Source organism: Petaurus breviceps, unplaced genomic scaffold (assembly GCF_028583685.1).
Source record: "Petaurus breviceps papuanus isolate PSGF00001 unplaced genomic scaffold, PetGlider_PUasm1.0 174, whole genome shotgun sequence".
Lineage (NCBI taxonomy): Eukaryota > Metazoa > Chordata > Mammalia > Diprotodontia > Petauridae > Petaurus > Petaurus breviceps.
In genome coordinates this window covers 35,444,715-35,465,946 of record NW_027185761.1, presented here as the reverse complement: position 1 = coordinate 35,465,946, position 21,232 = coordinate 35,444,715, and the positions used below count along the sequence as shown (strand labels likewise).

At 35.5% G+C, this 21,232-nt stretch overlaps 1 protein-coding gene across 1 annotated transcript in view; it reads left to right on the top strand.

The window, feature by feature from the left end:
* Positions 1 to 21,232, top strand: part of CNTN6 (contactin 6) — a 517,724-nt gene that overhangs the window by 324,877 nt on the left and 171,615 nt on the right. The window contains exon 8 of the mRNA XM_069084074.1: positions 16,782 to 16,966. Within this exon, the coding sequence (XP_068940175.1) occupies positions 16,782 to 16,966 (185 nt within the window). The remainder of the gene's footprint in view (positions 1 to 16,781; positions 16,967 to 21,232) is intronic.

The following is a 21,232-nucleotide window of genomic DNA, read 5'->3' as shown; positions in this document are numbered from 1 at the left end:
AGAGAGAGAGAGACAGAGAGAGACAGAGACAGAGAGACAGAGACAGAGAGAGAGACAGAGACAGAGAGACAGAGACAGAGAGACAGAGAGAGAGACAGACAGACAGAGACAGAGAGAGAGAGACAGAGAGAGAGAGAGACAGAGACAAAGAGAAAGATTTAGAGACAAAGGGATATAGAGACAGAGTTAGAGAATCAAAAGTTGTCCTAGGATCATGGATTTAGAAATGGAAAGTATTGTAAGAACATCAATTCTCACTATCCTACTTTACAATTGAGAAAATTGAAGCACAGACAAATTTAAGTGAATCAGCCACAGTCATACAGCCAACAAAGCTATGCCAAAGTTAGAATTTGATCCCACATTTTCCTGACTCCAAGTTCAGTTCTCTAGGCACTACAGAAGACTAGCTTTACTTAAGTTTCTGAAATTGCTTTCTAAGCAATCTGATAGTAGTGAAGAAAGCAAAGATTATCATCTGAGATCCTGGCAGACAGTAAGCACACTCTTCTTGCCAGAAGGCAAGAGAATAGATAAAAATTTACAGAACTACAGATTTGGACTTCAGCATCTATCTAGTTCAATGCATGACCAAAAAAGAACCCTCAGTGTAGCCTGTTTGATACATGTTCATCTAGCTTAAGTTTGAAGGAATCAAGGTAGGAGAACTGACTACCACCTGAGATAGTACCTTGTTCTCTACCATTGAAGATTAGTAAATAAGAAAAGCTGACATTAAAGATAAATTCTCCTGTTTGAAATCTCTACTCATTATTCTTAATTCTTCACTGTGGGCCCAAAATGGCACAATTCTCTCTTTAGAATGTAAACTTCTTCTGAGGGTGGGCTGTTTCATTGCCCTACTTTATATTCCCCATACTTAGCATGGTGCTTGGCACTTACTATGATTTGATTTAACTATCATGAAAGTACCCCTAAAATTCTTGAACATAAGCATTACTATCCCATACCCCTACTGAGTTATTTCATTAATAAATCCATTAGCAAGTGTTAAGAAATTATAATGTGTAAGGCACTCTGCTATCATGAATGAGATTAAGAAAGAGATAAAACCAGTTTCCAATGATCTTCATATAGTATGAACTTGAAACCTACCATTCTATTGACTCTTTAAGAGTTTTGAAAGACCAGCTTTAACAGCATCCTTCCCAAACTATAGAACCCAGAAGTGAAAAGACCGCTCCCCAAATAACCTGACCGGGACTGAGCAAAGCAAGCTTATCTCCTCTTTATTCCCAAAGTCATGCCCTTCTGAACACTGTAAGACCAAACACCAACATCAATCAAATTGAGGTAAATAACCAAATCAGAAACTTAAGCAAGTTATTATGCCAAGGAGAAAGTCTGAATAGCAAAGACTAGCTAAAATCTAGATTGCCTTCTCAAAAACCACAGCAAATTCAGGCATCAAGACAAAAGCACAAAGTTTAATGGTTGCCACTAGTTGGTGTATTGTTGGAACTGGCATCAGGAAGACTAGAGTTCGCATCCTAGCTTATGTATTTGTGAGTTGTGTGACTTTCACAAGTTAGTTAACCTTTGCTAGCCTCAGTTATCCCATTGTAAAGTGTGTATAATAGCAATATCTATTTAACAGGGTTTCTTTGAGGATCTAAAGACTGACTTCTGTGAAGTGCTTAAAAAACTGTTACATGAAATATAAATATACCTATTCTAATAATAGCTAATAAGAGTTACAGAGACAGGTAAATGGAAATCAGCTCAAGCAATGAGTTATTAAGCACTGTCAGAATATGTTGCTATACTCGCTAGTTATTCAACAAAATTTTGTTAAGTCCATAATACATGTCACACACTCTGCTTAGCACAGAGGGTACAAAGAGTAAAAGGAAATTAGTACTTGCTGTCTGAAAAGCTTATATTCTTTTCATTTTTCCTGGTCACATTCATAGGCTTTATTTTGGCTGGTAGTGAAATGCAAACATGTGCTTCCTCCCTTCCACAGAAGATGGAATACCAATTTCAATGTATTTCTTATGCTCCTCTTGCTTCTTCTAGCTGAATGTCGAATTATCTGTTCAACTCTGGTTTTTTTCATCAAGAATGCTTGAAAGGAGGGGCGGCCAGGTAGCACAGAGAGTAAGAGCACCGGCTCCAGTGTTGAGAAAACCTGGAGATGGAATCCCGGGCTCAGACACTTAGCACCCACCCAGAAACACCTGGCCGTGTAACCTTGAGCAAGTTACTTAACCCTGATTGCTTAAAAAAAAAAAAGAATGCTTGAAAGGAGACCCAGAGGCAGGACTGGAAGGCACAGGCCTCGAAGGAAAGTGAGGCCCGCAGTGGCAGGTCCTGAAGGCACCTGATCAACTAAGAGGGCAAGTCATCCCAACAACCCAATGGGCTGGGACTGGAAAGAGCAAGGTAAGAACCAAATGCAGAGACCCCTGTCTTGGACAGCAAATACTCCTGGGACTACCACTTAATAGCGCAGAAATTAAAAAAAAAAAAAGAGCCCTTATCAGGACCTCCAATACCAGGATGCCCCAACCCATCCCCTCTGACCCTGAAAACATAGTAACTATTGCCCCAGGGCAAAACCCTCTACAGTAAAAGCTTGGGATCCCTAGTGGAAGAGCGTGGCTAGGGCCCCGCCTCAAAATGGGTAGAAAACAGACTACAAAGAATCTGGAATCCTACTATCCTCAGAGGAAGGAACCAAACTCAGAAGGAGACAACGTGGACTCCACACCCACAGCTGACACATCAACAGGGAACTGGTTGTAAGCACAGAAAGATCTAGATGAGATCAAAAAGAACTTTGAATACCGAATGAGAGAGATAGAAGACAAAATGAATAATTGTTTCAAAACCAAAATTGCAGAATTAGAAAAACATTATAATTAAGAAAACATCTCTCTAAAAAGAAAAGTATATGATACCGAAAAGGAGCTCCAAAAATTAACTGAGGAAAATGATTTACTAAAAACTAGAATCAATCGAATTGAAACAAATAACTCTTTGAGGAACCAAGAATTAGTCAAACAAAACAACAAGAATGAAAAATTAGAAAAAGAGGTAAAACACCTCAAAGAAAAAATAACTGACCTGGAAAACAGATCCAGGAGAGATAATCTGAGAATCAAAGGCCTACCAGAAAATCATGACGAAAAAATGAGCCTGGACAACATTCTCCAAGAGCTCCTTAAGGAAAACTGCCCTGAGATACTAGAACCTGAGGGTAAAATAGAAATTGAGAGAATCCACCGGACACCTGCTGAAAGAGATCCCAAACTGAAAAGTCCTTGAAATGTTGTGGCCAAACTCCAGAACTTCTAGATAAAAGAGAAAATACTTCAAGTGGCCAGAAATAAACAATTCAAATATTGAGGGTCCACAGTGAGGATCGCACAGGATTTGGCAGTCTCTACACTGAAAGATCAGAGGTAGTGGAATACAATGTTCTGGAAGGCAAAAGAGCTCGGGTTACAACCAAGGATCACATACCCAGTGAGACTGAGAATATTCTTTCAGGCAAAGAGATGGTCATTCAACAATATATCAGAGTTCCAGAACATCCTGACAAAAAAGCCAGAGCTCAATGGAAAATTCAACCTTCAATTACGAGATGCAACAGTGACATAGAAAGGTAAACAAGGAAAACACACACACACACACACACACACACACACACACACACACACCCTGCTATTGGATAAGAGCCAACTGGTTATAGACCAGTAGAGGGTATGAGTAAAAAATACACAAATTAATGATTTAAAAAAAATCTTATTAAGGGCTACCAAAGGACTGCAATGGAAGAAGAGGATTGAATGAAGTAGAAAAGGGTAAATTATGACACACAAAGAGGCATAAAAACAGTGTAGCAGAGGAAAAGAAGGGAGGGAGATGAAAATCATATGAGCTTTTCCCTCATTGGTTATGGTGCAAGGAGGTTATAGGAACCAGTTAAGCATAGGAATCTAGGGAGAAGAAACACAAAAAGTATCATTTTAGAGGGAAAGAGGGGAGGGAGAGGAGCTTCGCATGAGATTTATTCCTGTCACTCTTAATGCAAAGAAAAAATAACATACTTTGTTAATTATAAAAATATCCTACCCGAAGTAGGAGGGGGAAAGGGCTATGAAAGTGGGGAGGGTAGTTAGTAGGGAGGAAAAAAGTAAGGGGAAAGGGAGGAAAGGGGAGGGGAACAGATAAGGGAATACTGAGGGAGGCAGTGGTCAAAAGGAAAACTATTAAGGGGGGAAAGGAAGAAGGGAGGAAAATATGAGCATTAACAGGGGAGGGAATAGGATGGAGGGAAATAAATAGGTAACAATCATAACTGTAAATGTGAATGGAATGAACTCTCCCATAAAACAGTGATGGATAACAGAATGGATTAGAAATCATAATCCTACAATATGCTGTTTACAAGAAACACATCTGAAACAGAGGGATACACACAGGGTAAAGGTAAAAGGCTTGAGTAAAATGTATCATGCTTCAGCTAAAGTACAAAAAGCAGGGGTAGCAATCCTTATCTCAGATAAATCAAAAGCAAAAATTGACCTAATTAAAAGAGATAAGGGAGGAAACTATATCCTGTTAAAAGGCACCATCGAGAATGAAGCAATATCATTACTTAACATATATGCACCAAGTGGTATACCATCCAAATTCCTAGAGGAGAAGATAAAGGAATTAGAGGAAGAAATAGATAGTAGAACTATACTAGTGGGAGACCTTAACCTCCCCCTCTCTGAACTTGATAAATTCAAACTCAAAATAAACAAGAAAAAAGTTAAGGAGGTGAAGAGAATTTTAGAGAGGATAGGTATGATAAATCTCCAGAGAAAACTGAATGGGAATAAAAAGGAATATGCTTTCTTCTCGGCAGTTCATGGCACATACTCAAAAACCGACCACGTTCTAGGGCATAAAACCTCACAATTCTATGCAATAAGGCAGAAATATTAAATGCATACTTCTCAGATCATGATGCAATAAAAATTATATGAATAAAGGGCCATGGAAAGACAGACTAAAAACTAATTGGAAATTAAACAATGTAATCCTAAAGAGTGTGTCAAACAAGAAATTATAGAAACTATCAGTAATTTCATTCAAAAGAATGATAATAATGAGACAACATACCAAAATTTGTAGGATGCAGAAAAGGTAATTATTAGGGTAAGTTTTATATCCATGAGTGCATCTATGATTATATTAGAGAAAAGGGAGGTCAGTGAATTGGGCATAGAATTGAAAAACCTAGAAAAAGAACAAATTCAAAATCCCCAATTAAATACTAAATTAGAAATATTGAAAACCAAAGGAAAGTTTAATAAGATTGAAATTAAGATAACTATTGAAATAATAAATAAAATTAAGAGCTGGTTTTATGAAAAAAAACAACAAAATTGATAGACCCTTCGTCGATATGATTAAAAAAAAGAAAGAAGAAAACCAAATTATGAGTATCAAAAATGAAAAAGGTGAATCTACCTCCAATGAAGAGGAAATCAAAACAATAATTAAGAATTATTTTCCCAATTGTATACACACAAATTTTACAATCTTAGGGAAAAGGATGAATATTTACAAAAATACAAGGTGCCCATTTTATCTCAAAGGAAATAAATAATTTAAATAACCCCATCTCAGAAAAAAAGAAATTGAACAACCGATCAGTCAACTCCCTAAGAAAAACTCTCCAGGGCCAGATGGATTTACTAGTAAATTCTATCAAACATTTAAAGAACAATTGATTCCAGTACTCTACAAATTATTTGGGAAAATTAGTGAAGGAGTCCTACCAAATTCTTTTTCTGACCCAAATATGGTACTTATACCTAAATCAGGAAGTCATAATACAGAGAAAGAAAATTATAGACCAATCTCCCTCATGAATATAGATGCAAAAATTCTAAATAAAATAGTAGCAAAAAGACTACAGCAACTTATCTCAAGAATAGTACACTTTGATCAGGTAGGATTTATTCCAGGAATGCAAGGATGGCTGAATATTAGGAAAACCATCAGTATAATTGATCATATCAACAATAAAACTAGCAGAAACAACATGATCATCTCAATAAGATGCAGAAAATTATTTTGACAAAATACAACACCCATTCCTATTAAAAACATTAGAAAGTGTAGTAATAAATATATCCTTCCTTAAAATAATAGGTAGCATCTATTTAAAGCCATCAGCAAGTATTATATGTGATGGGGAGAACCTAGAAACATTTCCCATAATATCAGGGGTGAAACAAGGGTGTCCACTCTCACCCCTCTTATTCAATCTGGTAATAGAAATGTTAGCAGTAGCAATTAGAGGAGAAAAAGAAATTAAAGAAATCAAATATGTAAAGAAGAGACCAAGCTATCACTCTTTGCAGATGATATGATGATACACTTAGAGAATTCTAGAGAATCAAGTAAAAGAATACTTGAGACAATAAATGTATTTGGCAATGTTGCAGTATATAAAATAAACCCACAAAAATCCTCAGCATTCCTATATATTTCCAATGAAATTCAATAGCAAGAGATAGAAAAAGAAATCCCATTTAAAATTCCTGTAGACATTATAAAATATTTGGGAATCTACCTGCCAAAACAAACCCAGGACCTATATGACCACAACTACAAAACACTATTCACACAAATAAAGTCACATCTAACTAATTGGAAAAATATCAATTGCTCATGGCTGGGTCGAGCTAATATAATAAAAATGAAAATTTTACCTAAATTAAATTATATATTTAGTACCATACCAATTAATTTATGAAAAAACTTCTTTATAGAGCTACAAAAAAATAGTAACAAAATTCATTTGGAAGAATAAATGGTCCAGAATATCAAGGGAATTAATGAAAAGAAATGCTAGGGAAGGTGGACTAGCTATACCAGATTTTAATCTGCATTATGAAGCAGCAGTCATCAAAACTACTTGTTACTGGCTGAGGAATAGAGGAGTGGATCAATGGAATAGATAAGGCCCACGAGATTCAGAAGTCAATGATTATAGTAATCTATTGTTTTATAAACACCAAGACTCTAGTTTTTGGGATAAGAACTCACTATTTGACAAAAATCTACTGGGAAAACTGGAATATAGCGTGGCATAAACTGGGCATAGACATTTATCTAACACCATATACCAAAATCAAATCTAAATGGGAGCATGATCTAGGTAGAAATGTTGATACTGTAAGCAGTCTTGGAAAACAATGAATAGTTTACCTGTCAGATTTGTGGAGAGGGAAAGACTTTATGACTAATCAAGAATTAGAGAACATTATAAAATATAAAATGGATTATTTTGACTACATGAAAGTGAAAAGCTTCTGTAGAAATAAAGCCAATGTAACTAAGATTAAGAGGGAGGTGGGAAATTGGGAAAGAATCTTTACAACCTATGTCTCTGACAAAGGACTCATTTCTAAAATTTACAGATAATTGAGTCAAATATATAAGAATGCAAGACATTCCCCAATTGATAAATGGTCAAAGGATATGAACAGGAAATTTTCAGGGAAGGAAATTAAAGATATCTATAAGCACATGAAGAAATGCTCTAAATCACTATTGAATAGAGAAATGGAAATCAAAACAACTGTAAGGTATCACATCTCACCAGTCAGATTGGCTAAGATGACAAAAAGGGAAAACGACAAATGCTGGAGAGGATGTGGGCAAATTGGAACTAATTCAATGCTGGTGGAATTGGGAACTGATCCAGTCTTTCTGGAGAGCAATCTGGAATTATGCCCAAAGGGGTATAAATAATTTCATATCCTTTGACCCAGCAATACCACTCCTAGTGTTTTATCTCAACGAGATCATAGATGTGGGAGGAAGACCCATATGTACAAAAACTTTTATAGCAGCTTTTTGTGGTGGCAAAGAATTGGAAATTAAGGGGGTGCCCATCAATTGCGGAATGACTGAACATGTTGTGGTATGTGTACGTTATGGTATTCTATCGTGCTATAAGAAACAAGGAGCAGATGGACTTCATATTTACCTGGAGAGGCTTATACGAACTGATTCTGAGTGAGAAGAGTAGAACCAGGAGAAATTTGTACACAATTACAGACACAACATATGTGTGATGACCAATTTTGATACACTGGACTCTTCTCAGCAATGCAGTGATATAAGTCAATCCCTATAGGCTGATGATGGAGAGAAATGTATGCATCCAGAGAAAGAACTAGAAAGAACTGAGTTTATACCCAGAGGGAAGCAAAATACCTCATCTTTTTCCTTTTCTTGTTTGGTTTTATGTCCTCACCATTTTTCATTCCATCTGATACAATCTGTCTTTATAAACTGACTAATGTATAATGTGAAAGTATTTCCAGATCCTATACTTGACTATATGCCACCATGGGGCAGGGGAAGGGAGGGAGTGGGATAAAATGTGAAACTCAAGGAATTGTGGAACTGAATCCTGTAAACTAAAAGTAAACAAACAAATTAATGTTTAAAAAAGAATGCTTGAAAGTCCTCTATTCCATTGAATAATCATGTTTTCACATGAAACATGATATTCAGTTTTGCTGGTAGGTGATTCTTGGTTTTAATCCCTGCTCCTTTGATCTCCATAATATAATATATCAAGCCCTTCGATCCCTTAGTATAGATGCTGCCAGATCTTGTGTTATCCTGATTGTGTTTCCACAATATTCAAATTGTTTCTTCCTGGCTGCTTATGAAATTTTCTTGATCTGCGAATTCCAGAACCTGGCTGTAATATTCCTAGGATTTTTATTTTTGAGATCTTTTTCAGGAGGTATTGGTGAATTCTTTCAACCTCTTTTGCCCCCTGGTTCTAAAACATCAGGGCAATTTTCCTTGAGAATTTCTTGAAGGATGATTTCTAGGTTCTTTTTTGGATCATGGCTTTCAGGTAGTCCACTAATTTTTGAATTATCTCTCCTGGATCTATTTTCCAGGTCAGTGGTTTTTCCAATGAGATATTTAACATTGCTTTCTATTTTTCCATTTGTTTGAATCTGTTTAATATTATCTTGATTTCTCATAAATTAACATGCTTCTATTTGCTCCAATATAATTCTGAAGGTATTATTCTCTTCAGTGAGCTTTTGAGATTCTTTTTCTATCTGGCCAATTTGGCTTTTTAAGGCATTCTTCTCCTCATTCATTGCCTTTTTCAGCCATTTTTTGCCATCTGAGTTAGTCTAGTTTTTGAGGTGTTATTTTCTTCAGTCAGGTTGTTGGCTCTCACTTCATAATTTTCTTGCATCATTCTCATTTCTCTTCCCAATTTTCCTCCATTTTTCTTATTCCATTTCCAAAATCCTTCTTAAGCTCTTCTATATCCTGTAACAGTTCATATTTTTCTTGGAAGCTTTTGGTGCAGGCGTTCTGGATTTGTTGTCTTCCTCCTGTTCGAAGCATTGGTCCTTTTTTTTTTCCCTAAAAAAGAGTATAAAGTTGGATTACTGTGCTTGCTTTGCTTGCTCGTGTTGCTACTCACTTACTTGACTTTTGAGGTTTTTGCCAAAGTCGGACTCTGTGGCAAAAAAAAGAGGCGAGCTTTGGCCCAATCACTACTGTTTTCTCAGCTGCTGGAGCTATTAGTTGGCTGCCCTCTATGATGCCTCCACATGCTCTTGCAAACTGGTCATGCACCGCAAGACCTCTACACTAGACAGTGATCCAGATCTAAGCAGGTTAAAGCAAGAGCAATTACCCCTCAGACTAGTTACTTGGTCCCCCTACAATCTGCAGGCCAAGAGCTCTGAAGCAGCCATGGCTGCTGTGCCTCAGCCACTTATTGCCCCAGGGGCAAATGCCAGACCACACTCCAGACCCCTGATTCACAAAGTCCATTCTGCACTGACCTCTCACTTTGTCCTTAGCATCTATGGGTTGATAGTTTTGGAAACCCCCATAGTTGCTGGTCATCTGAAGTGCCTCCAGCTGGCAGCTGGTTGTGGCCACCCTGAGGCTAAAACATCTGGCTCACAGGGGCTCCTCTCAACTCCCAGTCCACTGTGCTGGCCCCTTCCTGCTGGCCTGCTGGTCTATCTTCAGTGGGCAGTTAGTTTCTCTCTGTCATTTTTTTGGGTTCTGTAGATCAAAAGTTTGTTTAGAGTCTTTTTTTAGATGAATTGAAGGAGGTGGAAGGGGGAGCCATGCAGAAGTCCTGTTTCTACTCCACCATCTTGGCCCCAGCCCTCAAAAAGCTTACATTCTAAAGTGAAAGACAGCACGTGTACATATAAATATATACAAAATTAATTTTTTGCTGTACAAGATAGAAGTGGACTAGCATCTAAGTGCAGGTGTGTGTGAAGAAAGACTTCATGGGGTAGCTAGGTGGCAGAGCACTGACCCTGGAGTTCAGAAGGACCTGAGTTCAAATTAGGCCTCATATGCTTAACACTTACTATCCGTGTGACATTGGGTAATTCACTTAAAACCCAATTGCCCTGCCTTCCTCCCTCCAAAAAGAAAAAAAAAAGTAGAAATACTTCATATAGAAGAAAGCATTTGAGATGAGTCTATAAGGAGATGAGGCTTTCCAAAAGGGAGAGATCAGTAAAAAAATAACTCCACAGTCAGCAGTGCCATGGTAGGAGGTAGTAGGTCTTATGCCAAGTGGGAACAAAAGTGAGTGAGCTATTATAGTTTGATTTTAGAATGAAAATGAATAAAGCATAAGAATACTAGAGAGTTGGGAATGGACTAGTTTTTAAATAAGAGTATGCACGCACACACACACACACACACAGACACACATGCAGTTTATTGAGCCAGTGATTTTATTGTCACAGAAAAGTTTTGGGTTTTGCACATGGATCAGACATTTAATAAAAAAATAAAACAACTTAGCTCACCAATATTTCTTTCATTTACTAAAATGTTAATTCTACCTATCAGCAGGATTTCAGAGATAACTTTGGTGATGAGATACTGAGTTAAGTCGTAAAAGTTTTAACAATATGGAATAAGAAGATGTACTCTGCAATGTATACTCTTGACCATGGCAATAATTGTGTTTAGACACTGTAACAGCAAGAAGTTAAAATAGAAATGTTTTACATTTGTATAATTTTGGGGGTAATGTCAGTAACAAGAGAAAGATGGTATAGAGAAATGATAGCTCCCTTTGGACAGTTCAGAGTTTAGTCATAAGCACTTGTTCCCTTCAATAACAGGGAGATTGCTTCTATGCCAAGCATATGAATTTATCCATTACATTCTTATAGAGCAATCTTACATTCCTGGAACTCAATGTGAGTATTTCAAATTGGTAAAATGAAAGCCAATTAGAGTGAAGTTTAAACATTTAACAAAGCTAATCCCTGCTTGTTTTCCTACTAGGCTTCACTTTCTCTCAAATAAATATGATTTCAGTGAGGTTCTATTGTAATGAGTTTCAGGCTTTTGAATAATCCCAAGGGTGCTATTGCAATCTCTGATGACCAATAGCAGGCTTCCTAGTTGTACTAGTTCTCTTTACTGTTTTCTAGATTTAAGTAGTGAATAATGAGGGTTAAGGAATCTCTCTATCTTTACAATTCTATGTATGTATATGTGTATATATGCAGTGTATTGCATACATTTTAACATGTGTGTATACATATGTGTATTGTATGGGCACATGTATATGTGTATACACTTATATGTGTATAGGTATATACATGTATGTGTGTGAGTGTGTGTATATTCATGTATATGGCTGTGTGTATACACCTTTTCGAAATAGCCCAGTAATGAAAATGCTACTTAAGGTTTGAAAGTATAGGACTTAAGCAGGAGGGATCCTACCACAATATTTTAACAGCCTTCACTTCCTCTATAATTCAGTTTGAACAGGGCCTGATTGGTCTCCTGTCCTAACATATGAATTCTTTGTCTTTTGATAATACTAATAGGATTCTCACTCAATCTAAAACTCCTGACACAAGAGAATGGAAGGCAAATCTTTATTTATTGGGATGTTTATTTAAATAGCATGAAGTCAGAGACACAGAGCCGTGAATTCTGCTTTTGTCATCCAGCAGTAGTTCACATTTGTGAGAGGCCACATTTCATGCAATCCATATCTCATGCAATCTGGATTCCAAGAAGAGTCATAAGAAAGGAGCAAAATAAAGTAAGACACTTGGAAGACTCCCACAAAAGTCATTCAAAGTAGTGTAAAACCATGACTCTAAGAGCTAAATCAGCCTAAGATATGAGATTTGTTTCCTTCATGGGATTTTGATTCAGGGCTAGATTGCTTTCACAGGCTTATTCTCTTTATGAAGAATTATTTCTAAGATAAAAGGAATCTTAAACAGGAACAGAAATGTCATCACAGTGGTTCAATGGTTGTGATTATGACAATGAATGCACCATTAATTTTTATCTTTGTTAAAAATATTCTGAGCTTCTTAAGATTGTGTAAGTTTTTTCTATTTGGAAGACTCTCTCTGAAATATTGGCTACTGTTTTCTCTATGTTTATGCCTTAAGATCATTTTATATTATTAACAATCTAATTAAATCACTTGTTTAAGTCCTATGAACAAAAAGAATGATCAAATAGGACATTTTTTTTTCTTTCTCACCAATCAAGGAGACCTGGATTGATCCTATATGAGATGACTGAAACTGGATATAGAGAAATAATTTACTAGGAAATGTATGTTTTTCACAAAGAATTTATGTTTCTAAGAGAATTGAATTGTAAAATTTTATAGAAAAGACTTACTCTGGGTCTCTGAGTAGAAAAGAAATGCCAGTCAAAATGCTAGGAATTATATGCTAAAGAAACATATACATTTGTAGATGTGAGCACCACTCATAAAACTTATTAATATTCTCTGTAACTGCTGATGGTATTGAGCCATTTCTTGATAATAATTTAATAATTGTTTGCATTTATACAGCATTTATTACTGGAAAATGCTGTTCTTAATATAGTCCTATGGAATAGATCCAAGAAAAAAAAATAACAAAGCATAAAATACTAACTGTGAATACGTAAGATTCAGTGTGATAAATAAAAAGAAAGAATCATAATAGCAAAAACAACAGCCCCCTAATGAATATAGAGATAGAAGAGATCATTTTTGTCTAAGTAATATGAAAAGGTTTTCTTCTAGGAAGAAGCACCTGAATTGAATTTTCAAGGAAGATAGTAATTCTGAAAAGTAGAGAAGGGAAGGAACTTAGTATGCCCTAAATGAGCATACTAAAGCTGAAGACAGGTTTTGGAACAATAAATTGTCCAGCTTTATTGGAATACAGAACATGTGTAAGAAAGTAATGTAAAATAAATTTAGAAACACATATTGGTACAAGATTTTAGAGGGTTTTAAATGATAGGATTAACATGTTTAGTTTTTTTTTAACTCATAAAAATTAGAAAAGCAATAGAAAATTTTTGTTTGTTTAGTAGGTTAGGGATGTATTCAGACTAGTACTAGGAAGGTTGCCATCATAACTGTGTAAAGTATGAATTAGAGCAGGAAATACTATTGACAAGACTATTTAGGAAGGAATAATATTGATTATAAAGTCCTGAATAAATATGATAGTAGTGTAAGTGGGTGGGGGGAGGCAAGAAATATTTTGTGGAGACAGAAATTGAAGCCATGGCAACTGATTGGATATGAGAGTATGGGAAAGATGGAAGAGTCCAAAACAACTAAAAATTTTTGAGACTGAATTTTAAAATAATTGCAATGCTACCTTTAAGTATAGGGTGGTTGGGAGAGGCATAAGGGTAAAGGAGGAGCATATTTTGAGGGGGAAGGTGATGACTTAAATTTGGAACAATTTGAACTACAAGTAGGACATTTTGTTGCAAATGTTGGGAAGTGGTTGGAGATTTAGAAATGAAATTCAGACAATAGGCCTAGGCATATGTGGGAGTAAAGTTTATAAATATAATAATTGGCCTTAGGAAAACTGATAATATCAACAATGGAGAAGGTTAAGACATAAAATAGGGGATCTTCAAAAGACATTTGGGGAATGGCCACCTGTAGGATGTAAAAGACAGTGAAGCAAAATAAACAAAGCAAGGAAGATGTGGTCAGACATGAAAGAAGAAATCTGGGACAGAGAAATATTATAGATCTCCAAAGAAGGAAAGTCTACAAGATTATCAACAAGTGGCCAATAATTTCAAATTGTAAAAAAAGATCAAAGATAGATTGAGTCTTAAGAACATATTGAGTTATCAATTGTTCTAGAGACTAAGATGAGAAAGCATTTGGGATGAAATAAAACTAGAGAATAATAGAGTACTGTACAGATGAATAAGATTTTAGTAATAGAAATGAGGATGGATATGAAAGGATAGTATGAGAAACCTATTGGTCTAAGGTGAGTTATTCTATACTAGGGATATAGCAAATTTTTGTAAGGCTCAAGTAAGTGTTTAGTAGAGAAGGAAAGGTTGATGATGAGAGAGATAGAATATATAAAACAGACAAAACACAAGCTGTGATTAAGAAATTAACTCTGAGAAAGAAAATAGATTCCAGCCTTAACAAAGGGAGAGCATGGATGAAACTCTAAGGAAGTTTTTGTTGTGAAGATAAATGAGGGAGATAAGAATGAATGACCTTTAGGAGCCCGAGGAAGAAAATATTTGAAAAAGACATGGTCAAGAGTATAACAAAGCATAAATCAAAAGTCAAATAGTATTTGTTAGCTATCTATACTTCATCAGGGACTGTTCTAAGCACCTTTCTAAAGAAAGGCAAAAAAAAAATAAACAAACCAAACATACAGAAATTAGTCTCTGTACTCAAGGAGCTCACAGTCCAATGTAGGAGACAATATGAAAATAGCAACTGGCCAGATGTTCTAAAATTTAAAAAGGAAAACATTGCTATGTGATTTTGACAGATGGTATATTTGGAAATGACAGTGAAAAACAAGGTATGTTCTGACTTTACACCACATGTAGGTATTGGCCTCCGGTAGCAGCAAGCACCCCAGAATATCCAAGGTGGCTGCCAACACAGGCTCTTAGATCTGCTTTTCTAAAGGAAAGCAACTCAAAATGGGTTAACAATCTTGCTTTAATCAATCAAATATATCATTTACCTAGTTCAGGGGAAAAAGTCAGCACCTCAAACTTCAGAGTATACAGACAGAAGTTACAAGAAGACAGAGAAACATTTCAAGCAGACAGGCCTCCAACTGTCTGATCATTCCCTCCATACTGAGTTACAGTTAACAGAGAGGGAAGCATCAAAATCTGGGTTTTCAAAGACAGCGGGGCTCAAAAACTGCCTATAGTCTTATTTGGTCAAATCATACAACACTTCTCAAAGTGAGCCCCAAAACAAAGGCTCATATCAGGGTTTATATACCCTTCTCCTGGCTCAGAATATGTAACAACCCCCTTGACCCACTGCCGAATCAAAAAGCATTGCAAAAAACCAAGCCTCCTGCCACAGGCTCCAGGTGCACTTAAACCTATCAAAGTGCCTAGGGGCAGGGAAGATATTAAATTTCCATTCCCATTACACCTCCATTTGTGATTGACCAACTGTAGAGAATGTGGCAAAGGATAAAATGTCCACAAGTAAAAACTCTTTTTTACAGTTTTGCAAAATTTGAGAATTGAAAGGAAATTCAAAAGGCAATTTCAAAGTAAACATGAAAAATGGTTCTTACTATAACAAACATGTCAACTGTCTATCTAGCCTTGCTTTGAGACCGCAAAGGAAATGGTGCATATCCCATTTTGGGTTAGCTTATTGTACTTTAGGATGGCTTTAGTTGTTATGAAGGTTTTTCCTGGCATCATGGCTAAATTAGTCTCTTTTCTGTCTCTACCAATTATTGTCAGTTATCTCTTTTAGTCACCAACCGAACAAGTTTAATCCCTCTTCTCCAAATACTTGAGCAATGTTATAATGCCCAATGAATCTTCCTTCCTCCCTAGTAAATTTCAATGAGCATACAAGTGTTGTGATTTTTAATTTTTATTTAATATTTTGGGTAATAATTTTTCCACCTGTAAAATTAGATGGTTGGAAGAAGTTTCTATCTCACTCTAGAATCATACAACTCTATGAATTTGAAAGAGGATGATTTGCCAAAAACTAAATGAACCTAGACTCAAAATTAAGTCTCCATAGTTGCAGGCCTAATGATTTTTTCTGCTGTAGTATATATACTGCCTTAGAAGAATACTTCCTTAGTGCCTCCTATACCAAATTCTGGGCAATTTGACAATTTTTCTTTAGTAAACCAATGGTGCCTGAAACTTGCAGCACTGACTAAAGTGACCTCTGGAATAAGTCGGGTCAACAGATATTTTATTAATCTCCTAATAATATCTTAAAAGCAGGGGTGAGAAAAAAGTGAAAAGAGTATAAAAATAGTCCCTGTTATCAAGCAGCAGATGATACTTGTGTTAGCTACTTGGAGTTCCACACTGTATGTTATGCACCCATCCTTACTTAGCCATTACCATAGTCTACACATGTCATGTGATAAACTTACCTAACAGGAAAATCAGTAGCAAATGTTTGTGCCATATTCTCTGCTCTGTGGTCTCTTTTCTTAACAGTATATGGACACACTGGACTTGATTACTGGACTGCCTTACTGGAAAACTAGTTCCAGAAATGTCAGTATTTAGGACTGATGTATGTCTCAAGCTTAATACACACCCACACACACACCCACACACACACACACACACATATATATATATATATAGCATCCTAGACTGTTGTGTCTTCACCCTAATGTCTATAATATCTCCTCTTCTAATGAATTATTCTCTTTTAGTCCAATACCCAATATTATTTGGAGGAGGTTGAATGGAAGTCCTTTGGCAAAGAAAATCCAATATAGCAAATCCAAAGGAATGATTGGAATCCCAAACTTTCAAAAAGAGGATGAAGGATCTTATGAGTGCATTGCCGAAAATCTGCGAGGAAAGAATATTGCAAGAGGTCAACTGTTTTTCTATGGTAAGCCAGTCATATTTCTAAAAGCTTATGAAACATTGTATAACATTCATTGCAGTAAATAGTGTAAGTCATTAGTATGTTGTGAGAAGCATCATGGGAGAAATAAGGAAGATGTATTTCCAGGTTAGAATGCTTACTGCTATGATTAGCAGATTGGAATGGCCATCTTTAAAATATGACTTTAATTTCAGTATGGTCTATGCATGCTATTGTTTATTATAATTGCCATTGAAAATATCAGCTGTGTCATACTAAAGCTATAAAAGTTTATAATTCAAGGTAGAGCAGAATCCAATATATTTCACATAAAACATTCAGCAGCAGCCTATGGCAATCTTAATTATATAATTCCAAAGGGAATTTATAAATGAAGAAAAAATGGGAGAAAAATAAGGCTGTTGAAGGATAGACAACATTGAGTTCTATTTAAAGACAGTATATACACTTAGAAATAGAAAAGTTAGGTAATTACATGAATATTTTAAGCAGAAAAATACTTTTTTCTTAATTATCAGACTTTTGTTTTCAAACGAGTCATTGGAATATGAGTCATTTGCTTTACACCCTTTTCTCTTATATCCTGGAATTATAGAAATGGATTTTTAAACAGAATATGAATACTGCATTTATCGTTATATTTTATTCTTAACTTCAGTCTGTCATTCCATATTTTAAAAATATTTCTGAATATATTATTGCATAGCTTAATATATGTGAGATTGTTAGCTTCCTTTACAATTTCTTTTTATTCAGAATAAGGATGGTTTCATTTTTTATTTCTAATTTGAGTGCCTAGTTAGTGCTGGGTTTACTGTAGAAACCTAATAAATCCTGACCAACAAATAAATTGCCTGATTAATTATTCCTTCTAATATTGTTTTGTATGAAATTTTGATAAAACATATTTATACATTTATATAAGTCAATCATAAAAGTATAACTTGAAACTGTGCCAACAACACAGTCTTGTCCCCCTTTACTGGAGCTGTTACTTTAAGTTAATGATGATCTATTTAATATCAATCACCTTCTGGATACATGGAATTGACAAGAAAAAAAAGAATACTCTTAATACACAGTTTTCCATCATTTCAGATGGATCTTATGAGAAATTATGTTATATGGTCTGCTTCGATTCAACCTGTTATGCTGATGGTGTTCACTGAATCTATTAAAATTCTAGCCTTATTTAAAAACAAGCAAAACCTTCCAAAAATCACAATAAAGAAGAAATGAGACTAATCTGGCATAGAATTACTATCATTCTAAAGCTATCATTTGACTCCTCTGTGTCTTCAGTTACTTTATCTATACAAAAAGGGATTTGGACCAGATGACCTCTAAGGTTCCTTTCAACCTTACACCTATGACTCTATGTTCCCTATATGTTACTACTTAATGCTTCCATTGTTAGGACAACAATAATGTATGCTAGAATTTTAACAATTTCATTATGAAACAGTCTCCTCTTGATTTTTTAATCTAGATATCAGATTTTATGTTTTGGCCTATAATATGAACTGTTCCCATTCATCAAGTATTTAAATATCAGTACAACTTTCTTTGGCTAGAATCTCATAGGACCAATGATTGCGCAAAAAAGATAATAATCTTTGCAGTCATATCTGAAATTTCATTCACTATCTTGGACAACAGTTTATCCAAGGAGACTTTAGACATACTTACAAGAACCTGTTCCTGTATAGCATTATTCATTTCATTATTCACATATCTTTTAAGGTTCAGACCATGGGGTACTGCCATCTTACATTTTTTGCATATACAGTAAATATACTTTATTTTTATTTTTTATTATTTTTAATTTTTTTTTTGCTTTTAGGAGGGTAATTGGGGTTGAGGTACTTGCCCAAGATCACACAGGTATAAGTGAGTCAAGTGTCTCAGGCTAGATTTGAATTCAGGTCCTCCTGACTCCAGGGCCGGTGCTCTCCTCACTGGGCCACCTAGCCGCCCCCAGTAAATATATTTTATTAGACAAAACTTGAGATACAACTACAAGAGGTGAATTATAAACATCTTATCTAATCAGGATTTGGGACTAAACCAATCAATAAGCATTTATTGATTGCCTATATGTCAGGAACAAGGCTACATGCTGAGTATACAAAACTAAAATATTTCCTGACCTCAAGGCATTTTCTTTCTACCAGAGAAGATAACATGAATATACATAAATATATACAAAATAAATAGAACATAAACATTTTTGAAGGGTGGAGAGTAGTGAAATGAGATTTCTCAATGTCCAAACACTCATATCCTCTGCTGATACCTTGTAAAGCCAATCATGTGTAGTTCTCCTAAGGACTGCTTCTGTGAATAACTATAAGGGTCTAATCACATAATATAGTCAAATCTCTATTTATTCAATAATAAACTAAAGCATAACATTCAAGAAACTAAAGCATAATATTCACATAACATAAAAACTTATTACTCAGGTGGCCATCGTCTTAAACAAAACATACCATTAAGTGTCTCTTTTATTTGTCTTTAAGGGGTAACAGAAAATACAAACACTATCCATCCCTAGGTTACAGTAAATCACAATCTCCTCAGTCAACACAAACTGTCCAAGTAAAGTCCTCTTTCATCTTGACTTGAGGCTGGCTTCCAATCATCCTTAAGCCAATCATTCTTAAGGGGTAGCAGAAAGTACAAAGACCAGTCACCCCTAGGTCACAGTAAGTTACTTTCTCATCAGTCCGTACTGAGTATCCAAGGAAAGTCCTCTAGCATCTTACCTTCAGGCTGATTTCCAAACCCCACAGCTCCTCCTCCACGGACTGACTGCCTTCAACTCTTGCCTGGATTCACATGTCAGCAATTTTTTTCTCCTTTTATATATCTCAACTTATGGGGACTGCTCCACTCCTAGCTCCTTTTGCAGTTTCTGTTTCTTGGAAAACAAAGCTTAACAGGACTACAGCAATATTTACAAACATTACCAGAGCTATCATCTCAATTTACTTTCTGTCTGAGAAACCAATACAGAATAACAGAAAGGGGTTCTGTCCGAGAAATCAACACAGAACAATAGACAAGATTTCTGTCTAAGAAATCAATACAGAACAACAGACAGGACTTCTCTCTGAGAAGTTAACACAGATCAACAGACACAGTGCCAACATTACAAATATGCTCTCTCTCAGTTCTGCCTGCTCCCAGCTCTACTCTTGTTCTTATCTGCTCCTCCCTGTTCTACCTTTTGTTGCAAGCTCCTCCCTTCATGGGCTCTCATGTGATTATATTTGACCTATTAAGGGGCTGGGGAGATCTTAAAATTCCCTTAGTTCTCTTAAGGGCAGGAAATAACTTCAAACTCTCTTAGGTCCATTAAGGTCAATACAATATATACTGTTTCCAATCAAAGGTTCTTGATACAATCAAAGGCAAGGCACAAAGGAACTTGATGAGTTAAAACAACCCAGAAATCAGCAAAAAAATCCTATTTTGCTTGCCATTACATGCCTATAAACCAAAATTGAGAAAGAAGACACATATATTATTTAAGGGAAAATCTGTCGTCACAACAGCCACATGTTACAGGTAAAAACCCTTTTGGAATTTAATTATCTGGATAATTGTCTCAGTTCTGTTTTGTTTGACATTGAGAAGTTCAGCCTTGGGGTGAATTTCCCTAATGGGAATCTCTTTTGTCTTTTATGGCCCAACTAAATTGAATAATGCAGGAACTCAAATCTATAACAATTGTTTTAAGATCCAAGTTTCTTTTGTGAATGATCACCACTGAGGTATGGTGGTAAATGTTTAACAGACTTTCTGTTGCCCCCAACAAAAAGAGAAAATATACTTACAGCACACTTTCAAGTTTATCTCAACTTATTTATATTTTCAACATCACTTTCTTAACCCTAGAAATCAACAAAACAATATATCAAGTCCTGATTTGTATCAGTTGTGATTTCTGAAAATTTAACAATCAGGACTTAGAGCTCGTACAACTGGCTCCAGCACACCCTTGGATCAACATAATCATAAAATACATGGAGAGAACATAATCTATATACATATACATATATGTACACATGCATGTATAGTATATACACACATGTACTCATATATACACACGTGTATATGTATTTATGTTATATATACACATATTGATATGTGTGTATCTGTATATACATCAACACTTTTTTCAAAGGCATGTAAGTATGTCTATAGATATATGGATCTGTGTATATATGTGTGTGTGTGTTTATACTTTTGAAGAAACAGTGT